The sequence below is a fragment of the Pantherophis guttatus genome, chromosome 11 (assembly GCF_059756535.1).
Source record: "Pantherophis guttatus breed Tessera chromosome 11, ASM5975653v1, whole genome shotgun sequence".
In the NCBI taxonomy this organism is placed as follows: Eukaryota; Metazoa; Chordata; class Lepidosauria; order Squamata; family Colubridae; genus Pantherophis; species Pantherophis guttatus.
In genome coordinates, this window is record NC_142073.1 from 7,677,944 (window position 1) to 7,696,536 (window position 18,593).

Genomic DNA, 18,593 nt, shown 5'->3' on the forward strand with positions numbered 1-18,593 from the left:
GATTGTATTAGTATGCTTAAGTTAGTATAAGCTAAACTCAGCTCTTGAATGGCTTTTAAGAAAGCTTTTAAGACGAGGCAATAACCCCTTTGCAAACATTCATTTAACCCTTGCAAAGCTGTGTGTGACTTGCACAATTGAAGACCCAACTGTCTACCTGAGGTCTACTTTAAAAAGTCTCGAAGCACAAAATGCTTATACATTTTTCTGTAATGCAAAGAAAGTTCTTGAAGATTCATGGAGGTCAACCATAAACTCAATTATTGGCGGTTACTGCCTTGTAACCAGAACATGCAGAGGTTTGAGAGGTAATTCAAAGAGTGAAGATAACTGCTGAGCACTATTCCCTTCTACCGCTCCACCCTCCCCTTAGGATCTGAGCTAAAGTTGTACAAAAGGCTCTGTCCTTTGATGCTTCTTAAAACCTAGTCATGAACACAAAAGTCAACCTCAAAAGCCACAGGGATTTAGCAATACAGTAAATTACAAGTATTCTATCGAGACAGTAATTTTTCAGAATTGCATCTACATTAATTTTGTCTTAAGTTCTCAGAGCAAGGAGATACCCCCATGCCAGAGCTTCTACAATGTTTCCACCCCACCCCACAGATGTACGTGGCATCTCAGGAGGGTGATTTATGTTTACAAGGTATATACCATATTTTTTGGAGTATAAGACACACCTATCTTTTTTGGGGAGGAAATAAAAAAAAAAATCTGCCTCCGCCTCCCAGCAATTTGCCTCCTCTAACAGTAAACAGCTTATTTCAATTTCATTTTCAGCACATGCTGATTAGTACAAGAAAAAAAATTGCCTCTGCCTCCCAGCAATTTGCCTCCTTGAAGTAAAAAGCCTTTTTCATTTTCAGCACAGCCTGATTAGCACAAAAAAAAAAATCTGCCTCTGCCTCTGAGCAATTTGCCTCCTTGCAGCAAACAGCCTGTTTCAGCTTCAGCACAGCCTGATTAGTACAAGCAGCTGATTGTCAGTTGGATCGGCTTCCCAAAGACCAACTGTTTCAGGCTGCAGGGATTGCCATAGTCTGTTGCGCGTCCCATTTTCCGAGGGGGCCAGCAGGTGGGCAGCCAAATTTTCACCCTCTTAGGGCGTCATACTTGGAAAAATACGGTATCCTATGTGACATATTTCTATTACATTGGTCACTAGGTTACTAAACAAAAGATTGTAAGTCAAGGACTCTAGCATATCTCTAGCCAACTTTTAAAAACAAGATCAGGCTCTGAATGTGGTAGTACCGTAATACAGTTGGAGCATGCAGGCAGATCTACATTTCAGACAGTTAATCCTCCTTCGATAGGAAGATTATATTGGGATTTTCCTGTATTAAGAGCCGTTCTCGAAAGTCTTAAAAAACACAGATCTTTGGGGGCTTCACCTTGTCGTATGTATGTTCGCTATAAAATCATGTCAAAAATCAGGCAATTTTATAACCTGATCATCAAGGTGACAAAAACTAAACCCAAATCAGAACTTCCAAGGGCATTCTTCAGTTTTTAATTCTAATGGAAGATCAGTTTCAATAAACATTTAGCTAAATTCACTTACGTTTCATGTATTCATACAAGCATAAATTCCGATCTGGGGAAATGAATGCAAATAACCATTTTACATTCAGTCTCCCACTAAGGACGTTTGCTTCAAATGTCAAGTCACCAAGTGTTTCTGGATGAGAAATATACAAAGTTTAATATGCAATAAATCCTTAAAACCAATCGCCTGCTGCTTTAACTATATATCAAGGAGTTTCTTTACACAAAGGAAACGCAGGAAATTTCTTCAACTTGACTTAACTGTTGCTTTTCCACAAAGGGCCGTCAGCTGATTCTGTGAGGAAGGAAAAGGCAATTGTGTAAGTATCACCTTGGAAATCTAAACATCAGTTAGGGGGGGGTTATTCCTGGTTTTTGTGGATTGGCATTTCAAAAATAATAGATTAATGGATTTTATGTGAGGGTAGAATTTATTTCATGTAATTTGATGCCCAAATAAATTGGAAAGGTGGTTTATCCTTAATGTCCTCTTTATTGCTATTCAAGGCTACAAGTCTATTCACCCTGGAGTATGTCGGTATGTCCACTAAAAATCGGTGTTGACCTGATGGCATACAATTGGTCAGTCTTGTAAGCCTCACTTCTCAGATCCACAGCATGGATCGCTCCAGTTCAATTATCTTTTTTCCTTGGCAGACCCAGAATAGAATAGAATAGAATAGAATAGAATAGAATAGAATAGAATAGAATAGAATAGAATAGAATAGAATAGAATAGGAGAAGAGTAGAGTAGAGTAGAGTAGAGTAGAGTAGAATAGAATAGAATAGAATAGAATAGAATAGAATAGAATAGAATAGAATAGAATAGAATAGAAAACAATCCCGCTGCCATTTTGCAGAGTTGCTGGTATTATTATTATTATTATTATTATTATTATTATTATTATTATTATTATTATTATTATTATTATTATTATTATTATTATTATTATTATGGTATCTACCTATGGCAACCCTGGTGGGAAAATATCCATCACAAGCTCTCAACGGTACCTTTTATAACCTCTGGATGAAAGAAGTTGCCAATTGTTACTCTTCACCATTTGGGAAAGTAGGGATTCAAACCAGCTCAGAACTGACCAAAGTCAACAGCAGAACTTTCTGAAAAGAGGAAACTCCACAATTCTCCCAAAAATATGGACGTAGGGGGGACAGCCGGCCATTTCTCAAAATGCTTTGCTTCCAACACTTACCACCAGGGTGTGGATGTGCTGGACGGTGTCATTATTTAACAGCTGCACATCAATGTTTTGGATGTCATCTCTGGATGAGCAAAGCGTCTGAAACAAAGCAAAGGGATGCCGTTTGGAATGTACCTACAAGTAATCCTCAACTTACCGCCTTTTCTTCAGCGACCAAAGTTACGACGGTGCTGGAAAAAAAAAAGTGCAGTCCTCTTACTTATGCTCGTCGCAGCATCTAACAGTCACGTGATCAAAATTCAGGGGCCTGGCGACTAGCACGTATTTACGATGGTCGCAGCATCCCAAGGTACGTACATCTACGTATACCCCCAGTTCTGCTATAGCCAAAGCACCATAAGAGCAGTGATGGGATTCAGCCGGTTCGTACCACTTCGGGCGAACCGGCTGTTAACTTTCTGAGCAGTTTGGTGAACTGGTTGTTGGAAGAAATCATTAGGGCAGAGAACCGGTTGTTAAATTGTTTGAATCCCACCACTGCATAAGAGCCATACCTGCCCATCGGCCAGAGGTATATTGACAAAAGGAAGGGATCGTCCAGGGGGCATCGATGAACTGCGAAGACTTGAAGCCGGAGTTCTCTGAGACGGTCCTGTGCAGGTCCCCCTCTGTGAAAATCTAGCAAGAGAAAAATAAGGGAGGGTAGACAAAAGAAAAAGAGATTGCTATAAATCTTTGAAATATTCATCTCCAAAAAGATCAGGCTCCAAGTATCAAATGTGTGTACATCAGGGGTGGGTTCTACTTACTTTTACTACCGGTTTGCAGCGAGGCCGCGTGCATGCACTCGCTTTGCTCACGCTCGCTCCGCTTGCCCTCGCTCTTCTCTGCATGCGCAGAAGCGTTTAATGACATCGGGGTCGGTGGGCGGAGCCTCCAGCCAGTTTTACTACCGGTTCTATAGAACCGGTGCGAACCGGGGGAAACCCACTATTGGTGTACATCAGTGGTGGGTTCCTCCCGGTTCGGCCCGGTTCTCCCGAGCCGGTAGCAGTGACATGACGTCACCGAACCGGTTCTGCCCCCCTGTGCCCCCCCACCCCCGCGTTATTCTTACCTTGTCACATGACCATCAAACCACACCCAACAAAATAAGCCACGCCCACAGAACCGGTAGTAAAAAAATTTAGAACCCACCCCTGGTGTACATATACATCCAGTCGTAAGTAGGAAGGTAGATGGGTAGAATTTAAAGTTATGGCTCCCCAATTCTATATATACAGATACAGTTCTTTAAAGCTAGGGATTCAAACTGCTAAACTGCCGACCTTTCGATCGACAAGCTCAGTGTCTTAGCCACTGAGCCACCACGTCCCTTTAAAACAAACCAGCAATAAAAATCCTTTAAAACAAACAAACAAAAAATCCTTTAAAACAAACCAGCAATATTGACCTTTTAGAGACTGAGCTGGTAAACCTGGGAGTAGATCTCGGTGGCTCGCGCAGAGAAGCCGATCGCTCGATGCGTTTCATGTTTGGAGTGGAACACACAGATGCAGACCTGAGGGAAGACACCAGTCCTTGAATTATTTCCCACATACACACACACACACACACACACACACACACACACACACACACACACACAATATTTGAGCGGTGCGGTGGCCTAGAGGTGGAGCTCTCACCTCACAATCAGGAGGCTGTGAGTTTGATCTTAGGTAGAGGCAGATATTTCTCTCTCTGGGCACAGCATAGATCTGCTGAACAAAACTCCGCATTGGTGACAGGAAGGGCATCCGGCCAGTAAATACTCAGCTTGATTCAGTTGATCAGACTCCACTCCGCAAGGGATTATGGGGTCATTAAAAGAAAATGATGATACACCCACAATATTTCTCTCTATGATTGTTCCTATTTTACCTTCCTGCAAATACAACTAGGATGCACTTGATTAACACCTAAATGATAGAGGAAAAAATCTGCATAGAAACGGCAGCTGGCTTTCTTTGCTTGAAACCAAAAAGGATGCCTGCAAGCAACTCGTAACTTCTTCACTGAGTCACTTGCTTTTGCAAAAGAAGACCCCTAGCCTTCAACGGTTTAAGACCATTTCAGCTAAATTAAATTCCATCAGCTTGGATGCTTAAAAGTCTTCTCCATTAAAATTTTAAAAAAAGACTCAGCCTGGGCCCGAAGTTGCTTATGATATACATTAAGACAGACAAGTGCTACAAGAAAACATTCCACTCCAGAGCAAATTCTGATTATCCATACCACCAGGGTCTCTTTTCCATATTTTCACCTCTCTGCAGAAAAATCAATTTGCACTTTTGGCAATCAAACCATGCTCATTCCTTACTGGTTTGTTACTGAGATTTTCCCCTTAAGAGGGTCTTTTTTTTCTTCCCATTTTGGACACCCAATACTACTGCTAAGCGCTCATCCTGTCCCCCTAGAATATTGCCAAGCATCTCAGCTATCTAGTGGTATCATCTTTTCATCAATCCATCTCAGGGGACAAATCACGTTGATTTTTAAGTACAGGATGACTTGAAAAACATTGACTTCATCTTACCTGCAGACAATACCTTTTTTATCCGTGATGGCAGAAGTCAGTGACTTAGTTTTAAATACCTGCAAAAAAAATAATAAGCTATATATATATATATATAATTTTGCATGGCGTTGAAGCCAAAGCAACTTTGGGGTAACGAAATACAAACCTAGTACAAAGGCTCCTTCAAACTTGCAAAGAAAACAGGTTTCAAGAAAGCAGAACGGACAATTATCCTTTTCCCCACCTACCTTCTGAGAAGTTTTCTTGCTTTGCGGCCTCTGTTCGTCTTCGGCTTCCTTATATTCCACAATTGTGGTGACTTTAACTGGAAAGGAGATTTGGGTCAAGAGTTAAGAGACTAACAATGGGTACGAGTACAGCTGTCCCTGCTTTAGAAATGACTTAACAGGTTTAAAGTTTAGACCTTAAGGGTTCAGTAGCAGCTAAACTTTTTTTTTTTTGACATGTGTGTGGCCCTCATTTTTTCACCACAACTATGGTAAGATGGGTTCAAAAGGACTTTCCATGCTCGGTGCGCTCTCTTGATCCCCTTTTAAAGCAGTGCCAGGCATTCCCAAGATCTCTAGAACTTCTCAGCAAATAGATCTTGACTAAGAAGTCAAGAGACAGAGGTGGTCCATTGATCTGGCTGTTTGTTCTGACCTAGGCTTCCCCCAAAAAAGCATGAAGCAGAATCCTGATCCCGACAAAACCCCCTTTATTAAACAAACAGTGAATTCCTCTCAATCACCTTCAGCAAAGACTTTCAAGGGAGAATTTACAGCCACAGACCTTATCTGGCTTGGAGAGCTGCCAAGCCGATATCTTCAAAACTTGGCCAGGAGTCTCGGAGAGTCACGAACCAATTAGGCGAACTAATTGTCTCCTGCAAACTCCCCTCCCCTTTCGCTCCTCTTTTATTCCCTCTGGGAGGGGCCATTCATCGTCCACCTGTGGCCTTACTCCCAAGTCTACCCTTGTTTTTTAGCTGTTCCCTTCGTCTGGCAACTCTGTCCAGGCTCCAGCTGTTCATCTGCCTCACTGATGTCTGACTCTGAAGGCAGTTGATAACTGGCATACGGCTCTGGCCCCCTCTCTGCCTCCGATGCAGAGCCCTCATCAGAGCCTTCCCCAGACTCCAGGACTGGCCCATGTTCCTCCCCAACCTCCTCACTGTCTGAATCTGCTGCCAGCTTTGCTGGCCACTGGCGGGCCACAACACTGGTGTCCAAACTAAGAAACTAGGATCAAGCAAATGTTGGTGCCTTCCAGATGTCTTAAGACACCATTATTCCCTTCAGCTCCCAAATAGGATCAGTATAGAAGAACTTGAAAAGATTACAGAAAAGATTTTTTTTTCGTAACCAGAAGGAACATTTCAGATTTACCTCGCTTGCTGTTTGTTCTTATTAATCTGGGATTGTGCAGGTTTCCAACGCCACAGTTACTCTTTAGAGACGTTGGGGAGAAAAGGGGAAAATTAAGAGTAGCACCACAGAGGTTCCTTTACCCAGATTACTGCAGAAAAAACAATGGCTACCAATTGTTGGTAGCCTTCCATTGAGGACCTGTATACTTCACGAGTCAAAAAGAGGGCTGTGAAAATAATTACAGACCCCTCGCATCCTGGACATAAATTGTTTCAACTCCTACCCTCAAAACGACGCTATAGAGCAGGGGTCTCCAACCTTGGCAACTTTAAGCTTTAAGCTGGCTGGGAAATTCTGGGAGTTGAAGTCTGCCAAGGCTTAAAGTTGCCAAGGTTGGCGACCCCTGCTATAGAGCACTGCACACCAGAACTAGACGCCTGAACGCCATCCCTCTGCTACACAAATAATTCCCTCAACACTGTCAAACTATTCACTGTCTGCATTACTATTACTATTAATCTTCTCATCGTGCCTATCACCCTCTCCTCCCACTTATGATTGCATGACTGTATGACTGTAACTTGTTGCTGTAGTTTCTGCCAATCAGGGAACTCGGCTGGGATCGTCAAAGCATTTAAAAGAAAAAAAAACCCTTTTTTTCTTTTAAATGCCTTTGACGAGCCGCGCGATCATCAGAGGCTTTTTTTTTTACTTTGATAGAACAGACACTGGGCAGATACTTACTGCCTCCAGAGTGGCTACAGCTGTTGCCGCAGCTGCATCTTCTTCTTTGAGATCTGAAAGACCGAGATTAAACCATCATGCTAAAGCAGCTGGCTGCCAACTCCCAAAAGTGACTGGCTTCCTACAGGTCAGAAATATATTTCTCCAGAACCTGTCAGAACCTGCTGGATTTCACCCCTGATCTGCAAGCTTTACAAATGGGTCAGTCCTGCTTCAGGGAAGGGAAGGCTGGTCTAGAAGGGAGAAGGCAAAGTGGGCAACAGGGCCCAAGGCTCACCCAACAAGTCTTTCCTCTTCATTTTTCTCATGGCCGGGGGCAGAGCCAGCAGCTCCACTTGGAAGGCCTTCTCAGCCATCTGCAGAAGCGAAGCTAGTTCTTTCTTCATCTCTTGTAGGTGTTCCTTTGCTGGAACAGAGAAGCAGGTATCAATAGAAGAGAATGCTGTATATCAGGGGTTGGTTCAACCCCTGCTCTATATGTACAGTAGTGGCCAAAATTGTGGAAACCTTTTGGGGAAAGTATATTTTTGAGGTTTGATGGCTAATAACACCACTTTTTTTTTTTTGGAGTTTCAAGATAATCCTATTCCACTGCTGGAATGACCTGGGAATAGCCCAGACCTTCACCCAATTGAAAATCTATGGAGCCGACTAAAGAAACTTGTTATTGAGAAGCAACCCAGCAATAAAACCCAGTGAATAGAAGCCATCATTCAATCTTGGTTTCACATGATAACAGTTGCAGAACTAAAAGACTTGGTTCACTCCGTGGGAAGACGTTGTAAGGCCGTAATTCATGCTAAAGGTTACCCAACGAAGTTTTAACTGACATTTCCAATCATTTTTGTATATCTCGTTTTTTTCTATGTGTTTCACTTTTCTTCTTTCCATTGTAACTGCTATTCTAATAGCAAATCCTTCATAAAATTTATTGCATGACATTCTTGATTAAATTATCTTTCCATTGATATATAATTTTATGGTACTACTCCCCCCTCCCCAAAAAAGTGATGTTTTTAGCTAGTTTTAGAAAACACACTTTTCCCAAAAGGTTTCCACATTTTTGGCCACTACTACTGTAGCTCAGGGTTGAACTGTGGCATCCTTGATGCTCTCTGGACTTGGTTGTTTTCTTGCAGACATATTGTGACCCAACTAGATTTTAAAAGAACTGATTTTAATAAACTCGGGAGAGAACTTGGGAAAGATTCCTTGGATGAAAATCCTAAAGGGGAAAACTTGAGACTTTCAAGAAAAGATTGGACTGCCATTTGTCAGAAATGGTGTTTCTGCTGCCTGCAATTACTGCAAGTTCAAATCTCACCAGGCTCAAGGTTGACTCAGCCTTCCATCCTTCCGAGGTAGGTAAAATGAGGACCTGGTTTGTGGGGGCAATAAGCCGACTTTGTATAAAAAAGAACACCGCTTGGGGGGGGGGGCAAAAAAGCCCTACTAAGCAGGTATATACAAAAGCATGAAGGCTATTGCTTAACGCATTGTAAGCCGCCCTGAGTCTCCGGAGAAGGGTGGCATATAAATCGAACCAATAATAAAATAAATAAATAAATAAATCGCTTAACCCTGATTTACAAACAAGGTTCCTGCAAGGCGAAGCCAGTCGCAGGATGTCCATTATGTTGCACCATCCATGAAGGGGTTGCTGAATTAACCACAAGGAGAGCAAGGGCTCTCCCCAAGGATGAAACCCATAAATACCACCATCAATCACGGGGATGAAGTTCCCAGGTGGCGTGAAGCCAAAACCAACTAGCCATCTTGTAGCTTAGCAGGAGGGGAGGACCCCACGGTCTCCTAACTTTCTCCTGCCAACAGATGGGATGTCAAGGCTCTTTTAACTCCCACGAATCCTAGGTCTTAGCAGAATGGTTCTTGTAGTTCACAATCTTAGCAGAATGGTTCTTGTAGTTCACAATCTTAGCAGAATGGTTCTCCTAAGTGCAACAAAACCATCTTGAAGATCCTGGTTGGAGACAATGGAAGGACAACCCACCCACACCCTTTCAGGGAGACAAAAACGTGTTGGAAGGACATGTAAAAAAAAATTAAGGCTTTTTGGATAAAAATATGGTGGATTATTCAAAATATTTTAAAGAAAAAGATTAAATTTACACCACAGTTTTTTCCGTTGGGAATAGTTACGGATTGTACTGTAATAGAGACTAAGTTGGTTTTAAATTTAATAAGAGCAGCCAGGTTACTGGTGGCACAGTACTGGAAGAAGGAAGATCCACCTACCATTGAGGAATGGATATTAAAAGTTGCGCATTTGGCAGAGATGGCAAAAATTTCATCATATCTCACTCAAACGAAAGATATATATCGGAATGGAGAAGATGGATTGACTATATTCAAAACAAGTATCAGACTAAGAAGTTTCATATAGTTTATGAATGAAACATTTTTAATTTTTAGTTTATGTTTATAGTGTTTTGAGTTATAAGGAGTTAAAGCCTTGGTAGTACAGGGGTTTAAGGCACTCTGTTATTAAGCTGGTTATTAAGACCAGCTGCCTGCAATTACTGCAGGTTCGAATCTCGCCAAGGCTCAAGGTTGACTCAGCCTTCCATCCTTTCTAAGGTAGGTAAATTGAGGACCCAGTTTGTGGGGGCAATAAGCTGACTTTGTATAAATATACAAAAGGATGAAGGCTATTGCTGAGCACATTGTAAGCCGCCCTGAGTCTTCGGAGAAGGGCGGCATATAAATCAAATTAAAAAAAAAAAAAAAAGACCTAGGGAGAATTTGAAGTCAACAAATTGTTAGCATATTTTAGTTTTATGCTTGTGAATGCTATACCCTGTGCTTGTTCTGGGAAGTCTAGGGAGGGGGGAGGGGGAAAGGGTGGATGGGTGGGTAAGGGGGGTCGGAGTGGGAGGGGGAGAAAATGTTTGTATCTTCTATAAAACTTTTCAATTAAAAAAAAAACGTGTTGAAGGAATGGACCACAAGGGGATGCTCCCCTTTCCTGAAGCCTCACCCTGGTGGTCGAAATCCTGCAGAAAGAGGCTGATCCGCTGGTGCCTCTGCTCTTTACTCAAGACGCCCCGATCCGGTTCGACTCCGGAGTCGACGCTGCGCTTCTTGGAGGCTTCCAGCTGCTGCCTGAGCGCCATGGAGAAGGACCCAACCGGCAGGATCACCTCCGAGCCTGTGGGACGATGCCTCCCCCAAAGAAACGCAGAGGGACCTGCTAATATATGGGGGGGGGATATTTATAGAGTCCCACCCACCCGGTGGAAACGCCCCCAGGAGCCACGGGGCGGTTGGGTTGGGTGGGGTGGGGGAAGGTGGTAGGGTCGATCCCCAGCTGAGCTCCAGAGGTCTTTTTGGGGGTGTAGAAGCAACACAGATTCAGGTGGGCTGGGGTTTTTTTTTGAAACCCCACCTCCCCAAAGCTGGGGTGGGGGCAGTTCTGCACCTCCTAATTCAGATTGCCCAGCCAACAGCCAAAAGAGGGGTGGGGAGAGAATGGGAGCGACATTCCCATCCGACCCCCAAACCTGAAGGTCTGAATTGGAGTCAGGCTGAGTTCAATGCTTACCTGCAATGCAATGCTTTAAACCTGGTTACTTTGTTCTGTCTGGATTTTTGCAGCCTGTAGGGCCAGAAGCTGATGCAACAGGCTGGCTTTGCAAACCACCCAAACCTTAACTTGGAAAGAACCAAGCTTAAAAGTAACCAAGGTTAAGTTAACCTATATAGAGATTCGTATAGCTTTTGCATCTAAACTGGAGTTGCAAACAGCCAGTTGACTATGGTTTCCTGAATTCAGTTCTTAGTTCATTTATTTTTATTTTATTTGTTTATTTGTTTAAATTTCTATACCGCCCTTCTCCAAATAGGACTCAGGGCGGTGCACAGCCTAAGTAAAAACAAAGCATACAAAATTTAAAAAACAGTATTAAAATAATTAAATATTCTGGCCGTAAATTAAAACAACCCAATTTAAAATCAATTTAAAATTTAGCTCAAGCCAGCCCAGCTACTTGAAATAAATAAGTTTTCAGGGCCCGACGAAAAATCCGGAGGTCTGTTATTATACGTAACTCTGGGGGAAGGTTATTCCAGAGGGTGGGCGCCGTCACAGAGAAGGCTCTCCCCCTGGGGGTCGCCAGCCGACATTGTCTGGTGGACGGCACCCTGAGGAGGCCCACTCTGTGCGAGCGTACTGGCCGGTGGGAGGCTATTGGTGGCAGTAGGCGGTTTCGTAAGTACCCCGGCCCTAAGCCATGGAGCACTTTAAAGGTGGTCACCAACACCTTGAAGCGCACCCGGAAGACCACCAGGAGCCAGTGCAGCTCGCGCAGGAGAGGTGTCACATGGGAGCGCCTCGTCGCCCCCATAATCCCCCGCGCGGCCGCGTTCTGGACCAGCTGGAGCCTCCGGGTGCACCCCAGGGGGAGCCCCATGTAGTTCATATAACGCACCTGAGTGATAAAACTCTTGGTTGGATTTGACCAACAATCTGGGGTTCCCAACAGCCAACCCCATGTATGTTAGGCTGTTTAATGAACTCAGACATCCAATGAGGTTTCCTTGTTTTTGCTTTGGTGACTTGGAAAATGGACTAATATGAGCCCAACCATGGTTAAGCACTGCACTGGTTAGTGATGTGTTATCTTACATCATGCAAATTATTATATGACTTCCACAGTTCATAATAGCTCTTTTATTTGTAAAGATCTTTAAAAAGTCATCAGAAAACAGGATGAAAATAGGAAAAACAAACCTATAACCGAACATCACACTATTCACTTGCCTTTGTAATTGTTCTTGACATAAAAAAAACAAAACAACTCCCATAATTTAATTATTTTGAAACCATTTGAGGATCATATCCATTGAGGCTTGGAAGCAGATCTAAGAGAATGGCCATCCCTGGCCAAGGACAATTAGGTGGCCTGTTAATTTCCTTGCAATAATGACAAATGTGCTAAATCAGCCCTAACTGATTATATTATGCACTATGCTCAGAGATGTAATAATATCAGAAATCAAAAGGCACCGTAAAATACAGTTTTCAACACAAGGAAAACTAGAACTTGATGTCTTACAGTTAGGAATAAATGAAAAGTAACACTACTTGCCATTTTTAAAAAGTACAAAGAAAAGAAATATCTCTGTAAAAGCATTCCTTAGAAACATGTAAAGTTGACATAATTTTCAATAGCATTAAAAAGTTAACACAAGAGAATAAAAAACAAAAGACTAGAAATGCTCAATTCCCATCCGTACCATATGAAAATGTTTACTTACTTACAAAAATAGATATATTTTTAATTGCATCTGCTCAGGATGAAGCATAGTATTCTCTTGCATTGAGTGACTACATACATTTAGTGTATGGCAATTTATGGATTTGGGGGGAAATTGCCACTGCTTTGAGAACTGCTATCACCTTCTTACGAATTGATGTCATCAATAAAATACCAAATATGATTTAAGAGCCAGCCAACTGTAATTTTTAGTACAATCTAAGGAGGTCAGTTCAGAATTCAACAGAACTTAGCATAGTATAATCATTAAGAAAATAATGTAGCTAGTACTTTCCAACGGAAAAGATGTTTAATATGAAGCTTTTGGAAAATGGCTCAGCTACTCAAAATAATATATAATCTTGGTAGTGAAGACTGAAACCTTTTGAGTACTGATGGTACATTTATGATATTGTTTGTAACAACTCAACTAACATGGCAAACATCAATATGAGTAACCTTCAAATGTGTCTAATCCGTAACTCCCATCGTAACTGAAGAGCATTAGATGGGAAGCAATTCTAAATCTTATTTTATGATACCCAAGTGTAAGAGAAGTCCTGAAGGTTGAGAAGAGGTATTTCAAAACCCAGCTAATGGCTATTTCAGTGTTATCTGGCAAAGAGCCATTAGCCCTTCGGTGAAGCAATCTGGGAAAAAGAAGCTCAAACTATCCTTGGAGATGCCACCTTAATGAACTCGCTAAGATGAGGACATTTAATTTTTTCTTCTTCTGGAATTCAGCGAAACTCCATGTGAATTTTTCCTTCTGCTGTAAGGGTCGAATCTCATTAGAGGCTTGACACAGAGGTGAAACATGGATCAAACTAGCAAGCAAAATTCCATTTGGTCATGTGAAAAGCATTCTCTTTCCTATCCTGTCCGAGTATTTTTATATACTGCTACAAGAACTGGTTATCCATAGATCAGCCTTTTAGTACATCAAACATTTACCCGATTAAGAGACGTGAGTGAATGGCTTCTGAGCAGTTGAAATTCGAAAACCAGGAACACAGTTTGAAGCAGACCAAGTTTCCAAGCCAAGTCCCAGTCTAGTATTTATTTAAATTCAAGTGACAGTTCTGAAGGCATCTGAATATTCAGGGAGGCAACATCAAATTGGACCCTTTCTTATTGCTCAGTCTTATTTATGTTGGCCTCTTGATGATGATTCAAGAGCGATCAGAAACCTTTTCATAAAGAACAGCAATCAAGAAAACCAAGAGCAAATATTCTTCCGTTATCAACTTGTGTTTACCATGCAAAAATGTAATCCAATATCCCAACAAGGCCTCCTTCTTCTTTTGGTTTGGATATTTTATCCAAAATAACCAGGCATTTATTTTCCAAAATATTCCTATTCAGATGACTGCAACCAAGTTGTTCCTCGCCTCCCAATTTCTTAAGACCTCATGCGCATCATAGCCAAAGGAAGCTTAAACTCGATATATTTCTAGTTTGGAAACGGCTGGCTAAACTTAAGCAGGAATTGAAGTATTGTTATAATCTAACTCCCCTCCTTTTATTTATTTTTCAGCCGTGCTTGTAAACAGATGAAGTGAGTGTTCTTCTTATCAAACAAGACAAATGTTGTATTTTATATGTGGAGGCAACCTCGCCAGGAATTCAAAAGGCACTCAAATTGTCGGAACAAAATATTGGGCCTCTTATTTGATCACAAAACAGGAGATTTTAATACTTCTATTTGCAAAAGATTTCTGTCTACCTCCCATGGACAGGCTTGACCAGAAGAGTTCAAAATAACTAATCTGTGCCTTTAGTTTACCTGTACAACTGTAGTTTTCTGAATTGGTTTGATAGGAAGGGATATTATGATATCTTCTATTTTTAAAGAAAAGCATAGAAGAATGTTTATCAACACCCAAACGTCCAACCTAATCAAGTTTGACTTTCATGCTGTGGGACAAAGGCAAATTTTGCAACATCCCAGTTTGCAACTAATGAATGCGTTAATCACTCTGAACGCATTTTCCGTATCTTGTTTTCGTAAGTTCGTTCCAGTATTTTACTAGTCTTTTCTATCAAACTGAAGCTCCAGTAATTGTACTTCTATCATGAATTTGATTTAAAAAAAAGACAGCCCCCTCTAAAAAGCATATTATTTTCTCTCGCCGCTTGAATACACTTTCAAAGATAACAGTCTTTTTAAAAAAAGAGTCTTTATTTTAAGAATATTCCTCCAGAAATTTTATATGGAAATCTTTCACTTTCTTCAATAAGATCTTTAGTTTCTCTGCTTGTGGGAGAATAGTCATCCTAGAAGGAAAAAGAAGAGGCAATTAATAAATATTTTGTGGAAATTACAAGGGGAAGAATTACAGCGTAACCTGGACAAGAGCAATCTGTAAGGTCAGACCTACCTAAAGTGATACGTTCCTTCTCTTTGGCCGAACCCGCTTCCGGGTACAACACAGATTCCAGTTTCTTCTAAAAGTTTCATACAGTAGAACATGTCGGGAGCCATTTGATGGGCCTGGAGTAAATGGAAGTTAAATGAAGTTAATTACTAATCACAGTCCTTTTAAATTGCTCTACTTGCTTCTGAATGCTGCACTATTCTGCAACAGTTAAATAAGTCTGAATGTTCTCATGTTCGAGAATATAGACGAGAGGAGAGGAGAGGAGAGGAGAGGAGAGGAGAGAAGAGAAGAGAAAAGAGAAGAGGGTAGGGTAGGGTAGGGTAGAGTAGGGTAGAACAGAACAGAACAGAATCAGAGAGTGGAGTGGAGTGGAGTGGAGTGGAATGGAATGGAATGGAATGGAATAGAACTTTATTGTCACTTTAAATGTACACTAATCAGCTTTGATACCACTACTGGTATCAAGTGCAACTTATGTACAAACTCAACCAGTTTTAGTTTTCATTGTGGCTTAGCGTGACGCACAGATTTTCTACCTAAAGCAAGAGAAAAAGCTCCCGTTTGATTCAGCCGCGGTAACATTTCTTGTAGAGAAGCAAGACATTTCTCACCTTTGCTATTTCAATGGCCTTGGATGGGATAAAAATCCGTGGGAACGCATACATGGCTCCTTGAAGTGGGTTGCAGTGGAGCCCCGGCACTTGATTGAACAAGTCTTCGGTTAGTTTGGCTTTCATGGCGAGGTTGTTCAAGACCGACTCCTTTTCCTGTGTTGTCAGGAAAAAGGAAAGAAAAGTCACACAGGGGACCCCTCAACTGGGCAGTTCAAATCAGCTGGCACTATTTTGCAACTCTACAGAGAATCATTAAAACTGCCCAGAATATCAATCGGGCTCCAGCTACCAGCCCTGGACGACATCTTCGAATCTCGTTCTTTGAGAAAGTTGCACAACATTCTCAGAGACCTCTTCGCATCCTGCTTACAATCTTTTTGGACTGTTGCCTTCTGGCAGAAGATACAGAACAATTAAAATTCGGACCGCACGTCTTCTGAATAGTTTTTTATCCCAGAGCTATATTTGCACTCAACAATGAACTAAAGGGCCACCATCAGTGAGCTGTTGGACAGCATTACTTGGTCTGTTGTGTGGATGTTTGGGTGTTTAGGGGCGAGGAATTTGTGGTGGGTGGGAGTGTGTTTGGGGATTGTTGTGTGTGTTGGACCTGGTCTTTGGGTGTTAAGTGAATTTCGCTGTATGGGTATACTGTGTATATATGTACAATGACAATAAAGTTATTATTATTGTTATTGTTATTACTTTAGAATATCCGTTCTTCAAGTTTCTCAGCACCTTCCCTCCATCTAATCTTTAGTATATAAAATGATAGCAGGCCCCCACTCCCTACTAGCACTGATGATGCTACCTAGTTGGGCAATGACGTCTGTTAGAAAACAACCAGGCTCAGAGAGCATCAAATACCCTACATCTAAACTTCCATCATCCCATAATCTGCATTTTCTTGGCTGGAGAACAAAAGAAGCTTCTTAAGAGCATCCTGTATCTCAGTAGCTAAAGAAACCATGGACAGAATAAATGAGTGAATAAGCAAAAAATTATTCCTGCGAAGAGGACATTGCCCACTGTGATAGTCTTTTGTAACTTAAAATTGCCCAGTTATACACTTGACTTGATTCTTCAGTGACCTTCAGTTCTTAAGGTGGCTCAGTGGCTAAGACACTGAGCTTGTTGATCAGAAAGGTTGGCAGTTCGGCGGTTCGAGTCCCTACTAGTACAGGTCTCCTGCATGAGCAGGGGGTTGGACTAGATGACCTCCAAAGTCCCTTCCAACTCTGTTACTGATAAGTTTTGTTATGCACTGTTTCTGTCAAATATTATCTGGGTTCCTGTGTGAACCCAGCCAGGGATGTAAATTATTTACAGTCCAACCTAATCATATTCGATTCAAGTATAAATCCAGAAACTATCACTGAAAACATTGTTATCGATGTGTTTCAACACTGCCTATGTCTTGAGACAAATCTTACACGTTCTCCGCCTGGCATCCTCACCTGCTGGTTGGAAACAACCAAGAGTTAAGTTCAAAGTCAAATTTGAAAAGGCACCAGATGGAGGAAGTTTAGATGAATGGAAGATTAGCTACTTTCTTTTTTAAAATTGATGTTTGAAAAAAAAGAAAGGAAATTCTGCTTTAGGAAAATGGATCCCAGACGAATCCTTAAATCGGATCGATCGAAAATGTGATTTTTGTCTTGGTGTTTCTTTGAACACCTGTTTTCATTCTCTTCTGGCTGCTGGGGATTCAAGAGCTTCTGGTGGCTTTAAGAAGGATTAAAAAAAAAAGAAAGAATGTCAAATACATGAACAAACCTTAATGAACTGGGCGTAGGATTCTTCTCCGGGAACAGGGGGGTTCACCACGACATCCATAGCAGCTTGACCCGAGACAGGTGGACACAGACGGACAGAGAGGAGCTTAACTAGCTGCCCTTTAATTTCTGGATGCAGGTTTATCACCTCCATGTAGCCTCCTCGGTAGCCACACCTAAAAACCAGGCAAAAGCCACAGGAAGAGAAAAGAGAAGAGGAGAGGAGAGGAGAGGAGAGGAGAGGAGAGGAGAGGAGAGGAGAGGAGAGGAGAGGAGAGGAGAGGAGAGGAGAGGAGAGGAGAAGAGAAGAGAAGAGAAGAGAAGAGAAGAGAAGAGAAGAGAAGAGAAGAAAAAAGGGAAGGGAAGGGAAGGGAAGGGAAGGGAAGGGAAGGGAAGGGAAGGGAAGGGAAGGGAAGAGAAGAGAAGAGAAGAGAAGAGAAGAGAAGAGAAGAGAAGAGAAGAGAAGAGAAGAGAAGAGAAAAGGAGAGAGTGGAAAAAATGTGTCCGTGAGAAAAAGTAGCATGAAATTCTCACAGTGGCAGAAAGGCAACCTATAAAGTCTACAACTAATGCAGGATCCTATTTTAATCTTCTGAGAAAGGAAGGGCAGCTGCTTGGAGGATTAGGCTGGCATATAAAACAGGGTTATGTATTGCGGCAGAGAGTTTTTTAAAAAAAATCAAAGTGAATATGGACATAAACTTTCTTTTTTTTCCTCTTTATCATTAAGGTTTAAGTTATCTGAATCATCAGAGTATTAATAATCTCCAACCAACACTACATATATAAATACTACTGTGCCCAAGTAATATAAACCCCTTGCTTTGGTATTAGTAGCTACTTTTTTTAAAAAAAAATCAACATGCCACACCTGTGCAATTCAAGCCACACCAGGGGTGAAATCTATTTACCTTCCTTACCGGTTCAGAAGTGCACATGCGCGCGCGCCAGGGGTGAAATGCTCCCGGTTCGGACCGGATCGCCCAATTCGGTAGTGATGGCAGGTGGTTCGGAGAACTGGTAGCAAAAATCCCTGCCCCCCCCCATGCCCAGCTGAGCCGTGCAATCATCAGAGGGTTTTTTACTTTTAAAAGCATTTTTTCTACAACTTCCTCGGCGCCACAGCTGATCACTCCCTCTTGTGTGCTGTTCTACTTAC

At 41.8% G+C, this 18,593-nt stretch overlaps 2 protein-coding genes across 6 annotated transcripts in view; both read right to left on the reverse strand.

Moving 5' to 3' along the window:
• Positions 1–519: 519 nt before the first annotated feature.
• On the reverse strand, positions 520–10,600 carry LOC117670902 (borealin-2-like). The gene is made up of 10 exons (XM_034426434.2): positions 10,387–10,600; positions 7,666–7,794; positions 7,389–7,441; positions 6,663–6,723; positions 5,523–5,599; positions 5,293–5,351; positions 4,168–4,275; positions 3,269–3,392; positions 2,766–2,852; positions 520–1,846 (listed from the first exon to the last, which is right to left on the reverse strand). The coding sequence occupies exons 1-10, from the start codon at positions 10,520–10,522 to the stop codon at positions 1,799–1,801; spliced, it is 882 nt and encodes a 293-aa protein (XP_034282325.2). The 5' UTR covers positions 10,523–10,600; the 3' UTR covers positions 520–1,798.
• A 4,227-nt stretch (positions 10,601–14,827) lies between these two features.
• Positions 14,828–18,593, reverse strand: part of GPT2 (glutamic--pyruvic transaminase 2) — a 29,672-nt gene continuing 25,906 nt past the window's right edge. For all 5 annotated transcript variants that reach the window (XM_034426446.3, XM_034426447.3, XM_087877296.1 and 2 more), the window contains 4 exons: positions 17,436–17,610; positions 15,657–15,812; positions 15,046–15,158; positions 14,828–14,941 (listed from right to left, as the gene is read on the reverse strand). In XM_034426446.3, coding sequence (XP_034282337.1) covers positions 14,851–14,941; positions 15,046–15,158; positions 15,657–15,812; positions 17,436–17,610 — 535 coding nt within the window. In that variant the 3' untranslated portion in view covers positions 14,828–14,850. The remainder of the gene's footprint in view (positions 14,942–15,045; positions 15,159–15,656; positions 15,813–17,435; positions 17,611–18,593) is intronic.